General features: G+C 38.0%; 1 protein-coding gene across 2 annotated transcripts in view; it reads right to left on the bottom strand.

The window, feature by feature from the left end:
- Positions 1-11,732: 11,732 nt before the first annotated feature.
- The window catches only part of UBN2 (ubinuclein 2), a 70,040-nt gene continuing 58,570 nt past the window's right edge, over positions 11,733-23,202 (bottom strand). For both annotated transcript variants that reach the window (XM_080818774.1, XM_080818775.1), the window contains exons 15-17: positions 16,687-16,918; positions 16,159-16,248; positions 11,733-13,817 (exon numbers count right to left, since the gene is read on the bottom strand). In XM_080818774.1, the coding sequence (XP_080674900.1) occupies positions 13,768-13,817; positions 16,159-16,248; positions 16,687-16,918 (372 nt within the window). In that variant the 3' untranslated portion in view covers positions 11,733-13,767. The remainder of the gene's footprint in view (positions 13,818-16,158; positions 16,249-16,686; positions 16,919-23,202) is intronic.

Below are 23,202 nucleotides of genomic sequence, written 5' to 3'. Positions count from 1 at the left end.
ACGCCCCCACTATTGGCTATCATCACTGTAGATATAAGGAAACAGGCTAAGAGGAGCTAAGCATCTTGTCTAAATTAGGGCCACAGCTTTACAGTAGGGACTTGGGAACCCATCTGTCTAATGTCAGCATGTTCTCCTTTATACTATGCCACTTATTAGAAAAAAGAGTGGGGAAATGGTAGAGGGACAGACACAGGGACACAGAGGAGGTAATTATACAGACAGAAAAAACAAGCCACGTCAAGGCACACACCGATGGGGGAGAGCATCGTTTTTGAGGTAAGGATCCTCATGACATACCGGGGCATACTGGCATCAGGGGGGCCCGTCCTTCGAAAAATTACATAATCTCACTTGCCATGTAATTCAACCCTCGGTGCACCCAGAACCAGCTTTTCTGTTTCGATTTCCAATTTTCAAAACCCCTTTAAAAAAAAGGTTTAAGTACTTCTCAAAGCTTTACTTGGATAAGAAGCAACGTCAAAGATCCCAAACACTGACTTCACCTCTAGTATGTCAGGTCTTTATTACCTATACCAGGATGAACTTCTGTCTGCCTCCACGGATATCACAGTCAGCCTTGTGACGGTCATCTAAATGCTCATCAGTTAAAAACAGATATGATAAATAGTGATGACACCACAAGTTGGAATACTGTGAGCTGTCAAAAAGAATGACACAGACCCCCATGTACTGATGTGGAATAACCTCCAAGATAACGGGAAAAAAAAAAAAGGTACATTTGCTAAATTTATGCTTAAGAGTCAGGTACGTATTTATAACTGAAAAAATTGGTAGCAGTGGCTCCTCTGAGAAAAGGATATAGAACCATGGCTAGGAAAGACATACTTTGTCTTTTTTTTTCCTTTTCCAAGTGCAAGGATAATCTTTTCCCGCCCCCCCAAAATCTTTATTTTTTAAATTAGGTAGGCTCCATGTCCAATGTGGGGCTTGAACTCATGACCCTGAGATCAATGACCCAGAGTTGCATGCTCTACCGAGTCAGCCAGGTGCCCCCAAAACTCTTTATCTTAAATCAAGCAGTTCATTTTGTCTTCCCTCCAAAATGGATCCAATTTTGGGATCTAATAGGATCTGAGTAGAAGAAATACAGTCTTTTCCCTTCTCCCAGTGATGACACAAGGAAGAGCCTCTTTCCCATCTCTCTCCCTTTCTTCAACCAAGACTACCTGTTTGTTTCTTAAAAACAAACAAACGGGCGCCTGGGTGGCTCAGTGGGTTAAGGCCTCTGCCTTCAGCTCAGGTCATGATCTCAGGGTCCTGGGGCTCTCTGCTCAGCAGGGAGCCTGCTGCCCTTCCTCTCTCTCTGCCTGCCTCTCTCCTTACTTGTGGTCTCTGTCAAATAAATAAATTTAAAAAACAAACAAACAAACAGAAAAAAATCCTTTCTCATGTCATCCACATTTGCTGAAAATACTTTTAGGTAAAAGGATGGAGAAAAAGTACTCATACCACCACTCTTTAAGTTTTGGGAGTGTTAAGTTTTTCTATTTATTTTTCCTTGCCTATGTGCATTTACACATATAACGGCTCTTTCTTAATGCCTGGACATCTTTGCCATTTCTTATTTTTAAAATATTTTATTTAATATATTTTTAATTTACTTAACCAATCCTAACATGGCCTTAGACTGTTTCAAACTTTCACATCAGTGCACAGAATCTTTGTACAATCCATTTCCCCCTTAGAATCAACTTATAAAAGGAAAGTAACTCCACCGCCCGTTAATTTGGCCTTAGAGCTCCATCTGTAGTGGCTGTTCTGTGTGTCCATGTCCTAGACAACCACTCTCCCGTCCTCAGGTCTGACACCATTTCCCGCCCACGTGGACAGTGTAAAACATAGTTCCTGCTCCGTATATCTTTCTATACTCTCTTGAAAAACCCCACCTTCCAGACACCTGACCTTCATTCAACTCTCGAAGATTGGTTGCATTTCTCTACCCGATTACTTGCTGGCTCTCTAAAGGTTATTCTGAAATCCTTAACTCCTGGAGCTAGGATATCTTCTTAGAAACTTTTCAAACCACAGAATATAATACATAATAAAACAGAACTAGTTTGAATGGTAAGAGCTAAGGCTTCCTGGTGCGGATTCCTAGGTCACTGTGCTAGGTGCTTTACAGGCCTTACATAATTTGTTAATTGGAGTTACATGAAAAAAAAATTCCATGGTCAAATAAGCTTGGGGAAATTACAGATTTGAAAATATCTTGCTTATAGGGGCACCTGGGTGGCTTGGTTGGTTGACCTCAGCTCAGGTCTCGATCTCAGGGTCATGAATTCAAGCCCTACATCAGGCTCCACACTGGGCATGAGCCTACATTAAAAAAAAAAAAAATCTTGCTTACAATAACACCTTTAATATGTGAATACACATTTATAAGATGGTGACAACATAGTTGAGTGTAGTCAAATAACAATAATTATCTTTAGGGTTATTACTTCCCAAGAACTGGCTTTGACAAGTCTGTCCTTACATGTTTTTTAGTAAAAACAGCTGCAGCCTATTCTCCTCCATGCACAAGGACCAAGCCTTTTAAAAGTTCATGTTAATGATAAGGCACCAAAAATACATGTAAGTAAAAGGAAAAAGAAAAAAGCACTTATACAACCACTCTTTATATATTTTGGAGTATATGTCCTTTCTCGTATTTTCTATGCATATATACATACACAAATGACAAACTGTTCAATTTCTCCAACAAGTTCCTTTCTATCTCTTCATCCTTTCCCCGCCCCTTCCTCAGAGTTCTAAGGTTGACTTCTTTTTCCACCCTTTATCTTACTTGTACTTTTTCTAGAAGTCTTCTACAAGTAAGGATTTAAATGACTGCTTCCTTTTTTTGGTCTTTATTTTTTTTTAAATTCTAAAGTAATCTCTATACCCATTGTGGGACTTGAACCCACTCCTCCAAGATTAAGAGTCACATGCTGTACCGACTGAGCCAGCCAGCCAACCAACCCCATGGAAGATCACTTCTGCAGATAATTCTCACATCTACATTTCAAACCTTGAGCCTGGTAGCATACACACATGCACACGCACACACACACACGCACACGCACACGCATGTACACACGCCCTATAGCCTGAAGGAAGAACCTAGTGAGCCTGTGTTCTAGGACTTCCAGCCTGGCTTCTACTAATCCCAGTGCACACCTCAAACCAGACCAGTCTCTTTCCTACTTCTTCAGGACATTCCCTTTTCCTTCTTTCTAGCTAAATCCCAGTATCCTGAGACCCGGCTCAAGTGCCATCCAACTGACAAAGTCTTCCCAGCTCTCTCCAGTCCTGTTTCTTCCCTGCTCTGAACTCCTATGTCAGGCAGCAATGGACCACACCTTTGTGACAAATTCTGAACTGTAATCTTGTAACTCGTCATGAGATAGCAAAGTGTTTATTAATACACTGACGTGGGGACCCTGCCCTTTACTTCTGTTTCTGACAGCGCCCGGCACATTACAATACAGACAACAGATCCTCAACCACTACTGATAGAATGAGGTATTAAAACCCGAGTTAGCCAAATAATACAACGGACACGAGAATAATATGTACATTCCTCTTTATTTAATACAACACATAACACATACAAAAAGAAAAAAACACTCATGTAAAAGGTCCTGTCACAGAAGGATAGACAGGAAACATCTACACTGAATCAAATAAGGCTCCTGCTTTAAAACAGGGGTTTGCTAGCTATACCTGGAATATGAGCAAGGCTGTTGCAAAAAAACAAAAAGAAAAGAAAAAAAAAAAAAAGAAAAAAATTCCCTGCACTGAAGGGGTATATCCATAGGGCTAATTTACTAAATTCACAGATCCATATTTAGGAATGTTTAAGCCCTCTCACATATCCAAAATTCATCAGGGTTTTATGAAATGTGTGGTTATTTTTTGGTTAAAAAAATTTACCTGTCCTTCTTTCTGCTTGGAAAACAGTCACAAGAACTCTCTAAAAACTAGAGACCAGCAAACTACCCAGAGTTTGGAAAGCTTTACCATTCAAGTTCAAAGGGTGTGCAGAACAGAGAATGCAAAGGCAAGATGGCAGTGGGAAGAATTTAACTTCTCAGACATTTCCTGGCAGCCCGTATTCAATCCACCGTGGGAAAAGACAAAATGGAAATACCTCGGCTCAGTGCAGGGGTCAGTAGCAGCAGTTTGTCCATATTCCTGCTCTAAGTAGAGCCGGAAATTAAACAAGCACCAGTTCGTCTCAAAAGAGCCTTATACAAACACACACACATACATACCCACACCCATTCACATGTCCTCACCACCCCCTTTTATTTAAATTTATTATTTTTTTTTTACTAAAATAATACAAAAAAGGGAGACAGGTATATTTACAAAAATCCATGGCTGGTACAGTACATAATTTTTAAGACACACTAAATGCTACAATCTTTCAGGTCCTGAGATTATTACAAATATCAACTCAAAGCTGTGTTCAGGTCCAGTTTTAAAGGAGGAAAAAAAAAATCCCAAAATATTAAGTCACACACTTATTTAAAATACAGTATATCCCTTCAAGTTAGCAAAAACGCACCTCCCTATAAACAAATGCAAGACAGTAATCAGTGCCCTTCACCCAGAGGAGCTGCAATTCTTTAGGCTCCTTCCTTCGAGATCGGTTGTGGGACATGTTGGCATCTCTGTCAAGTGTGGAGGCGGCTAAAGAGGAAGATGTGTACCTGGAGGGAAGTTCCTCTAGAGAGTGAACGTTCACTGTATCAGTAAGTCCTGTTTTTCCTTCTGTTACCAAACAAAAGTCTTTCCCTTATCAAAATTCATACCACAAGTGTTGGAAATATGTGCTTACCCAGACTAAAAATCAGAATCCTTATTCCCAATCGGTTATAGCAAACAGATCTGCAGTCCCACAATAATTTTACAACTGCAAATAAACTTTCTTGCTTGTAATAAAAGAGAGAGAACACCCATCACTTAGTTACCTTGGTAGACTCTGATAAGCGTACGTATTATTTGGGGCACGAAATTCTCACCAGCCAGAGATTTCTTTTCCTTTTCTTTTAAGCTTGACAATGTTTCGTGAGCACAACACAAGGGCAAGCCCCAGATAACATACCTTTCTTAAGGACAATTTGAGATTTTTGATACTTCCTATAATTTTTTAATGACCGCCAACAAAAGGACAATACAAAGTTTGAATCTTTTCTGTGGCTGGATGTAGATCAGAGGAAATTATTTGTAGGCTGGAAACCTGCCTCTACTGGTGGAAAAGGCCCCTTGCTTATTGGAAGGTCTCAGATGGTATATGTGATTAATTATGTAGGCATAGCCAGGATTTAAAAAGTCTGCCAAAGATGGCCAACTTTCTAACTAACTATATAAAACAGCAATAGATTTTATCAGTTGAGAATAACTTCTTTGTCTTTTAGTGCCCCTAGCCAAAATCAGGGTAATCCTTGGTAGTTTTGCAGGTATGGGAAAGAAAAACTCTTATGTGCCAGTCCAGGGCACACTAACCTTGCAAACAGAACAGAATAGCAAAAAAATGAGGAAAGGTTATGGCCACAAGGACAGAAAATACAAGATAGGTAAGGTCTGACAAATTAAAGGCAGGTTGTCACAGAAAAACATGCCAGCTGGCTGGTCTTGGTTACCGCTGACTCTTAAATGTGCTTAGAGGGTAGATGGAGTTGTTAACTTCAAAAACAGAAGTATTTCCAAGTTATCTTGAGTAATAGTTATCTTTTTTGTATTTCAATTAGGTTTCCATTAGTGCTCTATTATAAAATATTTTAAAACTAGATTTAAGATAAAATAGAATTATATTATCATTAGCAAAATGGGAGCAAATAACGTACAGAGTTTTCTGAGGAACATAAAACTGGTTCTAGGAATTTATATGGCCCGTGTGACACAGACCTTTGCAAAGTAGGTTTATTCCAGGGGAAGGATATGAAAATAAGCAAGGCAGAGTATTATGAGAAATAAGAGCCCTTAACAAAGGTCTGCATCTCATTTGAATAACCTTGAAAAATACCAAGAGGAAGCCATGAATTGTAGCAACCACTAGGTATAGTAGTAGAGAAAGCTAGTTTTTAATACAAGGGAGAAGAGAAAAAAACAATTCCAGTCACCAGTGAACTTGATGCCAAATCCTGGACATAGAGACCCCTTTAATTAGACTACTGAGGTTTCTGAAAGCATCCTTGACCTGTTTGGGATACAGTTTGGAAAACTACTAATGGTTCACCATAAATGGCAATATGTAAGAAAGATTGAGAAGTTAAAGAATAACAGTATGAAGAAATTAAATAAAGATCACAAATAGCTACTTTCAAGCCAATGATACTTTGGGAATATCTGAGAAAAATGTTAATTTTTCATTTCAAAGTTGTTCAAAGGCAGTCTGATGATAAGCCTCCACCAAGTCCCTGTCTGAGTCTGTGCGAGGACAGGAACAGTGTCCTGGACTATGCCTGCAGTCTTCACTTCTGAATGCAGTGGAGACCCAGGAAAGACCGCCAGAGTGAGTGAGAAAAGGAAGTGAAAAGTCTAGTCTTTCCTCTCGGGACTCTTAGCAACTGGATGATGAAATGGTTAACCTAAGAGCTCAAACTAGAGGTAAGAAGAAGGAAGAAAGGAATTCAACATTAAATATTCAAAGCCGTTTTTAATTAGAGTCTGACCAACTGTTCAGCTCTACAAACCTGAACACTGTGCCACAGAATCTAGAACTTTCTCAGAACTGAATACTGGGATGATTTCATCTTAACAACCCAAAGACATTCTATGATTCTCACTACAGTTTTGCACCAGTAGAAGGATCTGTACTTAAGTTTTTCAATATAAAGTTCACATTTCAGGATAGATGAACACACAAAATATCTGTTTTATGCTTCTGTTAATTTTCTCTAGAGGAACAAACACACATTCAACAAAACCCTTATGCCTTATTTCTTTGGGTAGAAGTCATTTAACAGTTGTATTTGAAGAATGGAGAAAGAGGGAAAATGGGGAAAATAAAGAGTATGTTTATCTGCATAGTTGATATTTAGAGGTTACTAACTAAGGCGTTATCTTGAAAAAAGCAATAAAAAGCCAAAAGGTGATTTTTAAGACAAAAACATCCTATCACTAGATTAAATGGGCCTTGGCCCATTGTGGGAATTAACACAGATGCTTTGTCTGCTTGGGCCTGGGGCTTTCTCTTGACTCACTTGAGCTGGGTAATTTGTTCCTCACCCTCTATATTCTCTTTCCCGACCCTGAATATGTGCTATAATTTAAATCTACACACACTCTCTAACAATTTTTGCTTAGCATTTAGCACTAACTACAAACACAGCATCCATTTTTTTCCTGTTGCTGTTGTTTGAAACGATAAAGGAAAATTCTAAGTATCACTACCTAACACGCCAGGATCAGAGGGGGGATAAAATGATCTTCATTCCTTCTTCAGAGATGGGCAAAACATGCTTCCTTCTATGCTTCCTTCCTGCTCCCTTTCCCACCCCACGTCCCAGCTAAGAAGTGAATCCTGCCTCCTCTCTCCCATTTTTCTACAACCTGAGCAGTGGATGGCTCTGACTCTTTCAGGGGGTGGAAGAAGCCGGAGTTACACAAAGGTAGACGGGCTAGTGTCTACCCAGCTGTGTGTAGTGCTTGCCCCGACGGCAGAAAGTTGGACAGACCTATAGTGACAGGATTAGTACACAGTCTCTGATGTACAAGGACAAGGAGACGCCCATTCATTCCTCGAAGGTTAAAAGCTTGGCTGTCCATCACCAGACAAGTGATGTAAGGAAATTAAATTGAGAAGATGGAAAAGTGAGGCAGCTAACACTTGCAGGATCATTTATCAACTCCAATAACCAATCATCCAAACTTTACACCTAGCTGTAGCTCCACAACCTTGGCAAAAATCACACGTGTATTAACATCATAAAAGGCTAAAAAAAACCAAACCTACTTATAATTAAGAAACTTAGTGTTACTCCCCCAAACCCTTGTTAACCTGAAACTAACCATTTTAATCCCACCACAAATATGTTTAAATAATATGCATCTAAAGTAGAATTCCAGTGATTTTTCTTTAAACTTAAAAATCATATGGTACTTTTATACCCATCACAGGGAAACATTTTTTAGCTTCTGTGGAAAGATGGTAATACTCTTTTAATTATATAGGACATTTTAGAAAAACTCAAAGTATTTTTGAAATAGTCAAGTCTCTGACATACCTGGGAGGTAGGTGAATATTATTATACCCAATTTTCTAATGGGTAATCTGAGGCACGAAGGTTAAATGATATTCCCCCTGTTAAATACAGTAATTCCAGAGTAATGCATCTGAGCTGAGGCTGCCTGATAGTTCTTCTGCTATCCAGTGACTCTACCAGGAGCCGCTGCCTTCTGTTAACCACCAGTCTCCTCTTCCCAATTAAAATGTCTTTAGAAGGGGGCACTTATTAGATATATTTGTACTGGGCTCTGAGGATTGGTTCAGCTTAGTCTCCCTTTGTGTGTCATATCTGTTTTCAACAAGAAACAGATGAATCTTAGATACTGAAGATTACGCTATTCTGCTCCAGGGAGAACGCTAAATAGCTGTAAAATCAGATTAAGCCAAATGTAATTATCTGGCAAATGAAAAGAAAACCGAAGATCTCTCAAGAATGCTACAGTTATGTGAGTGTTTATGTGAGTATCTGAAGTCTAAGTTTATTAACCTTTTCACAGATATGCAGCTGTATGAATTCTTCGAAAATCATTTTCCAGAAGAAAATACGATGCACGCTGAATGTGGACAAAGCTGGTAACTTCCTTCAAAACGTACTCAGATACAACACCGAGCTCCTATCTCTGGCTCCCCCACATCTTTACGATTGCCTGCCACAGTGCACCTTTATCAACCTGACCCTCAAAAGACTCTTGTTATTCCAATGCTTTCTCCAGGATTACTCATGCCAAGTCTGAAAGGCAGAGAGCAGTCGGTTACATCCAGGAATAGTCAATGAGTCCACTAAATTTACTTAAATTGAAATAAATGACTTATTCTATTTATGTATTTTTGTTAATGTCTACAAACAGATATTCAAAGGGGGAAGATAGCATCTTGTGTAAAGACAATTTCCCAATCTACCCATTTTAATTGACTAAAAGCAATGGAATAAACAAGCCAGAAGTTTTGCAAACATCGAAAGGGCTGTGTTTGGAAAGGATGCAATGGTACAGCAGCTACTTGTTATATATATATATATATTACATATGTATACATATATATACACATATATATGTATTATGTATCTTACACATATATCCTTATATATATAAAGAAAAGGAAGAATATTACAGCATGACATGACGTTGGCAAGTTTGAGATTCTTCCTCCTGAATCCCCTGACTTATTAGCCTGTACTTAGGATATCTGAGAACACTTTTAAGAGGGGGAAAAAGAAAGAAAAAAAAGGCACTTAACAAAGACAAAGGCCTGAATTGAGCATGTTTTAGAGGAGTAATATAAGCATTTTACCAGAGCTAAGAAATGATTTACAGAGAGTTAAACTTTTCCCCTTCAATTTTATAAAATAAAATTGCATAACATGTTTGTAATCGGTCATTTACCCACTACTGCATTTCTGTTTCATTATTACAAAAGCAAAAAACAAAACAAAACAATCATACATGCACAATAGAAAGTACAAGTGCCCCTTTTGAGAACATATGGTCAGCAGAAACTACAGTGCTGAAGCACAAGGGAAAGTTCTCAAGTTTGGCCTGATTATAGATTTTTCTCACTCTGCTATTTCTAATTTAAAACAAAGAGAAACAAAACAGCAACAAACAAAAAAAGAAGCCAACACAAATTCAAAACCTACATGATAATAAAAAGAATACCGGGACCAGTGTGCTTTTATGGTACACTCCTAAAATAAAGTATCCTAATTCTATGTATGGGTCAAGTTATATGACAAAACCTCCTAGATAAAGAACTGTAAATCAGATTATAATCGACCAATACAGGCAAAGTTCATTATACAAGTGTAGCAGCAAATATGATAGACAACTGGAGTTCTAGGAGACTGTCCCAAGGGACAGAGAGTTCTCACAATCAATGGCAGTTTGAATAACAGTAGAGTTTCCATCTCAGAAACTGTCGTGAACCAAGTAGAGGCGGGAAGGGGTGTGGTAAGGGCAACCGGAGAAGAAAGACTAGAGGGGCCTGCCCTTTCCAACCCTGGGTAGTAAACAATTTAGATCTGCTTTGGGAAGGAAAAAAAAAAAAAAATCCTGGGTTAAAAATCTTTTCCAGTAAGTTGTTTTCAACAGGTGTCAAACCCACAGTATCCAAACAAGTATGTGCCCGGTTCTACCTCCTACCTTGGTGATGCAAGAAACCCTACTCAACTTCCGTGATATTAAAAAAAAAAATGTAATTTGGGCTAACAACATCCATCAAAGGGGTGGCAGGCATAAAAGAATGTATGAACACGAGCCTCTGATTTCCTCAGAATATCAGGATTCTGCGACTTCAGATTAACTTCACTTCTTTTTCCCAAACGTTTTTCTTCAGGCTGATCTTAAACCCGTGATTTCTTTTACCCTCTGATCTCAGAAGCATATGAGAAAGAATTATCATTGAGTTATAGTGGAATTATTGCTTGCATTGATTCTGGAGGCTCTGAATGAGCTTGACACTTTGCTCCCAAACAGTCTCCAACCGAGGCTCAGCACGGCTGTCTCTGAAGACAGCTCTGCTGACCGTTATTGCTTGTGAATACTGAGGATTAACTTGTATGTACAGTAACAGCTTATACATCAGTGAAGGCAATTTAAATACAAGACAGTTGAAAACGAACAGCTTAATTTTCCTGAATCAAGAGTCCCGCTGAGTGGGACATAATTAAGTGTGCTGATTATTTTTGCATTGGGATGTTGCTAATGCTCTTCAGAAATACACATTGCTCTATATCCTTTCTGATTACTCACCATTTTAAAAAATAACATAATTTGACTTTTAAGTGCAAAAATACAGTATGAGTCACAAGTCTCTGGGCTAAAAAATAACCAATTTATATGTCTGTATTTAGTAAGAAAAACTGTAAAGACAGGTGCCCGTAAAGTATGGACACCATTTTCAATGTTATGATCTAGAAAAGAAATAGTTCTGTATTTACAGGTAGGAGCTCTCTGATCATACTTATCTATTTAGAAATAAAAGGATGCTTGTTTCATCTGTACAACACAAAAGGGCAGACTTGATTGAAACGGACGTAAGTTAGTGAAAATGTGGTATGGGGCTGAGGGCGGGATCTGGCAGCAGTCCTCACGGAATCAAGACGGAAGAGAACAGAATATCATCTCCCTGTATATGGACTTCTCAGAGCCAAGGGCTTCCAGATATTTTTACTGGTTAGTTACAAAATAATACTTGGGGGAAGAATTGATAATCCTGTTCTTCTCTGACGGAGACAAAAGAATCCTCAGGGATCTTCACGTGGCATGATTCAGAACTGACGGATTTCAGAAACTGAAATTATTCCCTGACTTAAACTCATGATGTATTTTTATATAGAAATAAATTTATGTATATACACAGATGAACACGTGCACAACTATCAGCAGGAAGAGAGGTTAATATGCACTCTGACTCGTAGTTCGGGAAGTGAGACCAAGGTCAGCTTCCCAAAGGCAAACTCCTATACAGTATTAGCAAAGACTATTTTTTTTTTCCCAAATTAGATAAGAGCAACAGGTATACTACACTGGAATAACTCAAGAATTGGGTAAGCTTCCCTAATTAAATAAACCAAACAATCTCTAATCAAACATATTCAATTCAAGCCAAACCTCTAGGCAACATCGCAATATCCTTTGGAAGCATCCTCTGGGGTGGACACAACATTCTTATTTGTTCTACTGGTAAACTAAATTCTTAGAGGCAAGTAATTATAGCAGTGATTCCTCTGAAACAGTCCTCTGCCTTACTGTAACATCTTGGAAATAAAGTTTTCAGTTACTTATTAACTTTTTGCTATGAAGCAAGCCAATGTGACTCTGAAGTCAAAATACAGGTAACACAGATCTGAACAGATCTGTGGTAACTCATTCAGTCCTATGGGCTATTTGGGACTTTTGCTTAAAAAGGAAAAAAGGGCCACATTAATATACTTATTTAAATAAATTTAAAGGTATAGGGTGACTTGTAATGAAAACATGCACATCTTGCTACTACCAATCTGATGCCGTTTTTTAGGTGAGTCTGTTATAAATGGATCAAGCTTACACCAATCTTGGGTACGGTTTAAAAACATTCAGAAGTCTAAATAGGGAGAAAAAAAAAGTGAGAGAGAGAGATTGATAGAGACAAGACCAATGATGATGAAAAAAAATCAAATGTATCCAAAAAGAACCATAAATTTCTCCCTTAACATCCTTTGTTGAATATGTATTTGCATAAAGAAGCGATAATAACTAAGCAGTCTTACTACTGTCTGCAGGTTTACTAACGTATCAATATTCTCAGTAAATATTAATAAAGCTTTAAGATCCCAAATGCTCCAAATCCATTTCACTACACTGGATACAGGGAGTAAAAATACATTGTGATTGTTATAAAAAATAATCCCTTGTACACATGATCTAATGTAATTCCTCCCTTTAAAATACTATCTTAAAAATTCCAAAAATATAATATATGCCATTTGAATGACCAATGAAGAGGCATGTGCAGTACACACTTACACCTGTCTATATCACCTGAAGTACCACTAGCTAAAAGACCAGGAGAAGTTGTGAACTGAGGGGAAGCTGGGGAAATCTACGGTTCAGAGCGGTAGGCCTGCAAGGGCTAAGAGCACCAAAGTCGCAGCCCTACGTCAAAGATCCCCATTTCTGAAGAGAAAAATGTGAACAAAGTCACATTTTAACATCAAGAATGGAAATAAGAATTAACCAGTCAATACCAGATGCACAAATCACCTGAAGAAGAGTTAAGTACCTGCTTCTGAATGGAAGACGAAATTGACCCTTTTACAAAAAGGGGGCATCTAAGTTTCGTCTGTTAAGAGCAACAGGCTCAATTTCTTGACTTTTAAAAATCTTGATGATTTAATAATATATATCACTGTGCTAAAATAACTTTCCTGAAGCCTCTTTAGTCCACTGATTTACACGGGGAGTTGCTACACACTGGAGAAGATTCAAGTTTGTTCAGGATTGTGTGAGGGTACGATATTTACTGAGCTACTGTCTGTATCAGACACAGGGTCATTAAAATTTGTGTGGCAATTTGCTGCACAGTCCACTCAAATAGACATGATTGTTACTCCTGACAAACTGGCCTAATTCCAGATATATTGCCTTTTATTATGCAATTATGTCTACAAGTGTTCAGATCCAACCCCCAGGATGGATGGAGTATACCCAAATCCTCAGATTCCTTCTTCCTCCCCCCCGGGGAAAAAATCAAATTTGTACTTCTGTGGGTTTGACAACTGAGTCTCTTTCAAGTCAGTTAATATGATAACTTTGTCTTTCTTTAGAGGAGACCAAAGGTCACTAACTTTGCACGAACGCATTTCTTCCTCCTGCACCTGGCTTTACTCAAGTAACGTTCTCTTTCCTTTTTTCCTCCTCACCACAGTGCTTGGGACGAGAGAATGTAAACATCGACAGAACAGCAGCCCTATGACCACATGAGGACTTTCCCATCAGGTAGATTCCATCAGCCAGCTGAATGTCTCATCTCCATTGCTTGCTGGGAAGTCACTGAGATTTCCGTGGTAATTTAGTGTCCCCTTTACTTTGGCCTCCATCTGAGAAAAGAGGTGTTTAATTGGCATGGGTTGACATGTTATTAAAAAAAAAAAAGATAAAACAAAGAGAACAATTAACTTTTAATCTGCATGTGAAGGACATTGCTAAAGAGATAACCTTTAATATCTTACATGGTACAGCATTAGGTTGAGAAATGTAACATAAAGGAGATAAATTAACTCAACAAAAATGATCCTCTTATCTCAAGTGACTGGTTTAGTTGGTTTTCAGCTGAAATACTATTTCAACTAGTATTTATAATCAACCTCAGAGCCGGTTGTGACAAATGCTGTGAGGATTATAAAGGAATATAAAAGACATAATCCTCATGTTTAAGGAACCTACCACATCTTTCAATTCCTTTAGAAGACAAGGTCAATTCCATTTTCCTGTGAGTGAAATTAAATTTCTTGCCATGACACAGCATTTGATAATGAATTCCCAATTATTTACATAAATGAATGCAACACACTGCAAAAATCCAGTTGAGCTTTTGTTTTGGTCCTAACTGGGCCAGAGTTGTAAGTGCTAAGGAAAGTCTGCTCCTGCGAACAATGGTTTCCAGGTTTACATATGGCTTTTTAACTTTTGTTGGGAAGATGTTGGTTACTCTTTTTAAACTGGGCGAGAGTAGGACGCAGTGAGCTTGAGAGCTAACAGAATGTTAAAAAAAAAAAAAAAAAGTCCTGCCTTAGCAAGGACAATGAAGCCTCCCTCTTCTAGGCCTGAGAGAAAAAGTCAGGGGAAGGCATGAATGGTTGAAACACACAGGTGAAAAAGAACAAATTATGGTACTGTAAGATCTGTCCTAAGGCTGGAGGAGACCATGAAAGTCACATGGTCTAGGTTCATTCATGTGATATCTAAATTACTCGTGTAAAACATAAAACAAAAAACTGCCTCTATTGAAGAAAAGCTAGATCAATGAGACAGGATAATTGTTTCAAAAGCTGTATAAAGAGAACACTATTACAATAATTTTGGTGACATCTAAGGAATTGGCTTTTCCATTTGTAATGAGATATTATGTGCTTGAGTTTGTAGAGACAATAATTTGACCTGATGTATAAAATCAAATTCCTAAAATGGCAAGGAAGGACTATGCTCAAAGAGGTATTGGTAAATTTGCAAAATAAAATATTCATATTAACTGAACTGTGAGATTCTTTAGACCAAGGTTTGGCCCAAGGCCCAGATGTGGCCCACCACTGCTTTCTAGTTTTACTGGAACCCAGCCACACTTATGTTGATGTTTTTGTCTATGTTTTTGTCTGCGGCTGTTTTTGCACTACAATGGCACAGTCAAGCAGTTGTGATAGAAACTACATGACCTGCAAAGCTGAAAATATTTACCATTTAGGCCTTCTTACAAGAAGTTTATATGGTATATAAAAAGACTATATAAAAGTTATAGTCATTCTTTCAAGGGCTGAGTCTGGGGCAGCTTACCACTTAGGTCTTTTACAGGATTAATTATAACCTGCTGCCTTGAGATTGCCACATAGCTCCCACTTCCGCATGTGGTCAACCGTAAACTTGTTCAAAGATCATTTTAAATGCAGTGGCCAAAAAGAATAGTGAGGTCCCAGTCAACCCCCAAAGCTGAACAGTTATTTCTGTTCAAAAGATCCTGAAAATGGTCTTCAAGAATAGTATCAACAGTCCACTGAGGTCGACTGCTGGTGAAAGCAAGAACCTTGAGGCCAATATGTGATGTCCAGCATCTACCACCTAATCTCAGATTTCACACGGATCTAGCTGGCCGGCAAGTACCTAAAGCACACAGTTTGGATCGTATAGACTGAATCACCGCTAAAAGGCAGAAAAGTTGAATGGTTAAGAATACAGCCCGTCAAGTCAGACTGCCCAGATTTGAATTTCAGCTCACTTCCTAGGATTATCATCTTGGGCAAGCTGCTTACCTCGAATACAGTTTCCTGATCTATAAAACTGGGGGTTGTCATTAGCTCACTCATAGGCCCGTTAGAAGGATTAAATCAGCTAATACATTAAGTAGGGCACTTAGTAAACCTTCAATACCTATGAATTATTACAATCACTGGACATGACTTTTGTACACTGTTTAAGGAATCCTCTTCTTTGTTCTCATTTCAATATAGCAAACACATGTCTTCAAAAGGTTTTTTTTTTTTCACATGTAACAAAAGGTCTCATACCTATTTCCTTTTTCTTATAAAGATTTTGTTGCTAATAAGTATTTAGTCATATGAAAATCTGTTTTTTCCAAACTTTGTCATCTCAGTTTTCAGAAAAGGTTTGTAATCCAATTTATAAATCTATATAAATATTAAAAGATGAAAAAATAGGTGGCTTTCTTACCATTGAATGTTTGCTGTAAATGTGTAGGCAGAGGTGAGTGGGAAAGTGTTGCTGCATGCTGAGCTCCTGGCTGTAAACCCTTTAGTAAATCTGAGAGAAAAACAGACCTGTCAGTGATCTTCAACCTAAGATTTGAGCCCTCTTAGATCAAAAATAAAAATATTTAATTTGTCTAATGTACGATATAGCCTCTGACTTCAGAGTCCTTCTTAAACTAGAGCACATACATTGAAAAATTTATATGTATAAAAATATGTGTATGCAAATAACCCAGCAACTACAACTCCCTTTTATTAATAGTTTCATTAAGATAGAAATGTGGTATAGATGGTTCCTTTAAGAACTGTAAATAAAATCTGATTCCAGTAATTTGACTTATATAAAAATGAAATAAACTGCATTTCTTAAAAAAAAAAAAATCTGTAATCTTCACTGACTCCACATGGACTACTCTCAATGAGAATAAATTCATGAGGTTTCCTGCTCTGTCAAACTAGGTAGCCCAGTAACTAAAAGAGCCCCACTTACTCTGAGTTAGGCTATGGTGGAAAGCGGCTGAGGTAGATCCCGAGGTGGTTGTCACTCCAGCTGTGTCCGTTCCAAAGCCAAGTAGCTCCAAGGGAAACTGGAAGGGCATGGTCACTGGAACAAGGCCACCCAGCATCCCAAAAGGAGTCACATTTTGATTTGTTACAGACAAAGGTGATGTCATGAGAGTCAGAGGTGAGGCATTAGCCAATAATGATGCTCCTGCTGTGGACTGCAGAAACCAGGGGTCAAAATACATAAGAAATCAAATCTTTAACCTGAATTGATTTATTTTATTTAATATCCTTATGGGCGCAAGACTGTGTCCTATATCTAACAGAAACGTTAGGAGACAGAAAATGAAGACTGAGGTGAAAAATACATTCCTAAGAGCTACCCATATTGGTTTAGGAATTAATTCTCTATTTGGCTCTTCATTGACAGTTTAGACTCCTTGTTTTAAAGCCTGTATTACCACTCATTCATTCATACCTCACCTCACACTTCCACTTTTCCACTTTTGCTCCTAGGCCCTCCATCTGAACCACGGGTCATTAATTCCATAACAATTTCAATGTGGTCTCTGAAAATGCTTGGTAATTTCACTGTTTGTTTTACCATCTTTCCTGATACAACCCATGTGGTTAGTGTTCTAGATGAGGACCCTCTCAGAGCCTGTAACACAATACCCCCTGCTTTCATCACAACGCCTTAAAGAAATGAGGCCATTCAGATGTTCTTCCTCTTCCTTTATTAGCTCTAACTGCCTCTCCTCCAAAACTAACCATCTGACCTATGCCACGAATCCTCCTATGCCGAACTTTCTGGTACAAATATCTAGTATTATACCTTTCTCCAAGTTTCCTCTGCCTTGTTATATACAGAGACCTCATCTTTTTTTTTTTTTTTTTTTTTTTAAACAACCACAGTTACTCCTGGCTGTTCCTCACCCCCTAGAAACAACCTTATTTGTATTCCTTTTGTTAATCAAATTTACTAAATGATACCCTCCATTCCCCACATTACCTAGTTTCTCCTTAACCCCTGAAAGCTGGTTTCCATGTCATTACTTTTCTGAACTTAAAGATTCCTTACAGTAAAAGGTGTTTTAACACTCCTCTATCTGGGCTTTGATGCCATTAACTAGCTTTCCCTAAGAAATTACTTATGTACACTTCATTAAGCTAATTTAATTTTTGAACAATTTTCTATTCAGCAATAATCTTTTCCCATTTTGGCTTTCTTTTCTACATGTACTTATCAACTAACATTACAATAAAATTGTCTCAGTATCAGATATTATCTATGATAGTTTGTGCAACTGTGACTTTTCTTTTGTAGTCTTATTTTACCAATTCTAAGTTTCCCTGGACGAAATTTTTACAGTTCTAAATTCCATCAAGAATACTGAATTCTTCAAATTTTAGTCAGTAATCGATGTTAACTATCATCAGGTTTATTTTGTGCGCTCACTCCTCTTCAGTAAACATTACTAGTAAAGGGCTGATCATTTTATTTCTTAGTTAATATATGAGAAAAAATTTAAGTGATCTTCCCATACATATATGCCACAGCATATACATTTCTTATACCTAACAGTCCATGCCACTGCTAAACAAAAAATGAAGAACACCTTCCAGAAGGCTTTAAATCTGGTTTCACTACTCGTTCTCCAATCGCTTTCCCTTCCTTTATTTGCATTGTTAGCTCTAAAATTTACATCCTCATCTCGGTTTCAATTCTGTAAATCTAAAAGCTCAGGGAGGAATGGCACTTGGCTATGGAACACTCATCAACAACTGAACTCAGCAGCTCCTGTAATCATGTGACCCCCACCTTATAGCTCAACAGCTATCATTAATAGTCTCATTCTTTCTGGACATCCCGGCTTAAAACCTTAGTTTTTAGACATCATAAAAAAATGGACAAGATGAACTCACTGTCAACATACCCATTCTTTTTCTTTTCTTTTTTTTTTTAACCACCACTTTCTCCAACACTTAAGTACAAATCTTCATCACTTTATGCTTGGACTTGGCCACTTTTCTATTTTCTAGTCTTTCCCTTACTGGGCCAACCATGATATACAAAATGGATTAACTGGAAAGAATTACTAAATTAGAAATAAGGACACTTTGAAGCAACTTAGAGAGAAGGGATCCTGCATCAATTTAAGAATTAAAACTTTTTAAAAATCATAATTCTCATGTAATCTCAGGATAATATGAAGCACACACTCCACGACCATGTGCCCCAAGTGGAGGCCCCTACAGAGGAACGTTAAGTACTGCTAAGAAGGAGAACTCAAGCTTTTCTGGAGAAGGCTAAGTGAAGTATTAAAATAGCTGTAAAATGTAAATTAGGGCAACTTTCCAAATTAAATGAGCGATCAAAAATGATGTCATGCCGTAACTGTGTAACAGTTTGTATTTTCAAAAAACTTCCATGTCCACTTTTGTTTATAAAACCAAAATAAAACATCAGACTATCTAAATATTACATGGCGTTCATAAATTTCTCTCTCCCTATAAGATGGAGACTTTTCAAAAGTCGGGTATCCTACTGTTGATATCATTCAGAAGCCTAGAGGAGAAGCGGTCAACCAAAAACAGGCAAACAGTTCAGGATAATGCTCCATAATCAAAAATACTTCCATGACCTACATATTTCATTTCCAGGGGAAAATAATGAAGGAAAACCATGCTCTTCCTGTGGTGGGCATTCTACATAGCTATGCATAGATGTATGTGTGTGTATATATATGTATGTACATATATATACAGAGAAGAATTTTTAAAAAACCGCCTCCCCATTCTCTACAAAAACCAGGGAGATATTTTGAAATATAAATCAATGAAGACCCTCCAGTGGCTTTCCACTGCACACAGATTAAAACCCCAAGGTTTTATCCTGGCCTGCAAGGTCCTTCATCACATGGTTCTGGTTGACCTCAGATCTCATCACCTATCCATCTCTCCCTAGTCCAGCCATGCATACCTACATGTCAGGCTCTTTCCTATCTCCATGTTTTCACACCTACCACCTCTCTAGCCTGGACTGTTTGTTCCCTCCTATCTCCAAAAGACTAGCCTGTTTATTCAATTCTCAGCTCAAATGTTATCACCTGAAAGAGGCTGTCCCCAACTCCCTTAACTATGTTAGCAGCAATCACACTCTACCATATTATTGCTTTAATTTTTCATAACACTTAACATTTTTAAAGAAAATTTGTTTCGTGGAGGCCAAGAAAAACAAGGCTGTACCCACTTCGAGTCTAGCCCTGACATAAGTGCAGCCATCTTGATGTTCCAGATTATCACAAAATATTTCTTGGGTTCTGACCTACTCAGGTTAACACTTTAAACAGTCCCTCTCTCCTTTAATGATTGATTTAAACCCCTGGACTGGAAAAGGGTTTTTTTTTTTTTTGTCAAATAGCAAAAAACTTATTTGAGCTTCATTTTCTTTTTGTTACACTAATCATGTTTTGCTATTTTCACTGCCATAACTTCCACAGATGATCCTTTTCCACTTGGAAAGATCACCTGAGCAGTCTCCCCTGGACTCAGCTGCCTCTGTCTTTCATAACTCCCCTACACATTCCCCAAATGACCAGTGTTGACCCAAGTAGGTAGGGACAACTCTATGCCCCTATTCAGCAGGAAGAAGTTACAGAAGATGAGACCTTCCACCTTCAACAACCTTAAAGATTTAAGGGTCAAGATTGTTCAGGGGGAAATGTGGAGGCCGAGAAAATTAAGGCCATCCCACCTCAAGTTTAGCTGATGTAGGAAACAGAGGCAGAAGGAAATCATTAAAATTCCTTACCTACTGACAAGCCCTTGAAACAGAAAGAGTGGCTCTCCCCTGGGGACTTAACTGCCCTCACCTTGAGGTTTTGCTAAGGACAGTCCTGGCCTGACCAACCCCTTACCCCAACAGGTCCAACCAGGATTCTGTAAGTCTACTTTAACAATTCCTTTATCTCTAAACCTCCAAGATAGTGTCCAGAATCATTCCCAAGCATATGGCCCACTGATATACATTTAAAGAGTTTCACGAGAAGATTTTTATTATTGGTAATAAATAACCTTTCTCCCAACAATAGCTAGCCCCTCGAGGTCCTGGAGACCTTGCTTCCGAGAAAGTCCTTGGAGACTTACATAATCCCTAATCCTCTTTGTCCTCACCCACCAACCGAGTCCACCCCTACTCTGCCTTTAAAAATTCTGACTGTAATCTGGTTCAGGGTCCAAGTCCCTACTCCGCTGTGTCGGGTATACTTGGGCCCAAGCTTAAGCTTGTCAAATAAAACCTCGTGTGATTGCATCGGTGCTTGGCTCCTTGGTGGTCTCTTAGACCCGAAAACTCGGGCATAACAGTTTTATCTTTCTACCTAGAATATATGCTCCCTGACAGAAGAGACCTTGAGTATGGTGTCTACCCTAGCTCCCCAGCACCTAGAAGAGTGCCTGGCACATAGTAAATACCTCAGAAACATTTGCTTAAGGAGTGAATTATTTTGGGAATTATAAAGTGGCAAAGACAGGATTCACAGAACATCAGTTAAATTGAAGGGCAAGAAAGAAGAGGAAAGCCTTGAGCAGGAAGTTATTAAATACAAAGCAGGAAAAGGTAATAATCTGAACCCAGAAAGATTTTAACTTCTGTTAAACCTGTCCTTTTCATTCTACAAATGAACAGATAGCTGAAGATGTCTTTCAGATAGGTGCTGAATGTTTTACCGGCACAGACAGGGAATCTTCTTTTAGTGTTAGAGTTCTAGAGAGACAGGATCTAGAGACCAAGAGGTTTCAATGAGAGGCTATGTTAAAAAAACAAAAACAACAAAAAACCCCCACAAACCACAGGTTCTCCCAAAGTTACAAAAAACCTTATTCAATTACTGATCTTTTCTTCAGTCAAACCAGTAAGACAGAACAAAAAGGATCAGATCTGAAGGCAGGATCAATAAGGCCTTCAAATCATAAAGTCATTTTGGAAAGGATGAAAACCAGAAGGAAGTAGTTAACTTTTTGGAAATACAAATTTTGCCATGTAGGTTCCCTGCTGACAAATGAATTGGTATGCTAAGCATCTAGGTTCTCCTGGGGTAGGTGATCAAATACAAGAAGGACTGGCAGGAAGGGGAAGGGTGAGGGGTGGCAGCAGGGTGGGGACAGAACTGAGAGGCTCTGGAGATGACAAAGGATAAAGATTTAACGTTAAATTCAAAGTGAAGGGGGGAAAAAGGCATTTTTCTTGAGGAAAAAAGCCAAAAACTTAAAATAAGAAAGCAAATGAAACCACAGTTTATGATTTAGCTCAACAGAGACAATATTGTACATAGTCATGGATTGAACCGAAAGCTGTAGTTTTACTCTTAGGAGAATGGCAAAGGTATAAACACAGCTAAAAGCTTTATCATGACAAGAGATAATAGTAAAATGAACAAATTGTCTTCCATTCATTCTTAATATTTATAAAAACACAGAAAAAGCTATGAGAATTAGAAGTAACTGATGCTGGGAAGAAGGACCCATGTGGCAGGAATGTTATAATTCTGAATTTCTGTTATAATTCTCTCCTTTCCTCAAACTGAGGATTAACGTTAAACATGGTCAACATTTTAATAAAGGTAATACAAATAGGAATGTGAACTAACTTCCAGACGTTAGTTCTAACTTAAATTTTAACATACAATCCCTAATCAGTATTTTTTTTTCATTTCATTTCTGATGAAAGTAAAATTACACAGATAAAACATCAGTGAGTCCTAGAGTTCAACTAGTAAAGTATCAGTTAATTGAATTTTGTTTTATATTAGAGTTCTGGAATAAATGAATTCATTACTAAGCCTACAGTAATGGCAGAGTAATGATCTGGGTTTCATATGTTTATGAATACCAATGCTTAGCTTGTACTCAAAAGCAGAAAACATCTATAAACATCAAGGTAAAAATTCTTTCATTAGATGTTCCTATTCCACATCAACAGGAAGCAGTAAAAAGAACACTTTCTAAGACAATGGAATTCACAAATCAACAAAAGTTATGTTTTCAAAAAACACTTTGGAACCTAAGAACACATCATAAAATGTTATGTATTTTTTAAAAGCTTGTTATGAAACAGCATATTATGTGAAACCCATTTTCTTGACAAGAATCCAAAAAAGTACCAGGAATGGGGGACTTTCCTTTTTTGTGTATTTGCCTACCATGAATATGTATCACTTTTTGGGATGGGGGACAGGGAAGAAGAATCTTTAAGAAATCAAACTGGTCACATGAAGGACAAATCTGACAAGTCTCAGGATACAGGGAGTGGCAGAAAGATGAAAACGATGGCAGAGAAGATGACATGGAAAGGAGAGAGACAAAATATGAAGGATAAAGAGTTCTCAACAAACCTAGGGCAAATGGATCAGAAATGATAATGAAACACATCATTGAACAAAATATTCTTGAGCTGAAAAAGCCACCAGCTATAAACTTATAGATTAAAATCTAGCCAAAT

This window comes from Martes martes, assembly GCF_963455335.1.
Source record: "Martes martes genome assembly, chromosome: 11".
NCBI lineage: Eukaryota > Metazoa > Chordata > Mammalia > Carnivora > Mustelidae > Martes > Martes martes.
The sequence above is the reverse complement of the archived record's forward strand: the minus strand, read 5'-3'. Positions and strand labels throughout refer to the sequence as shown.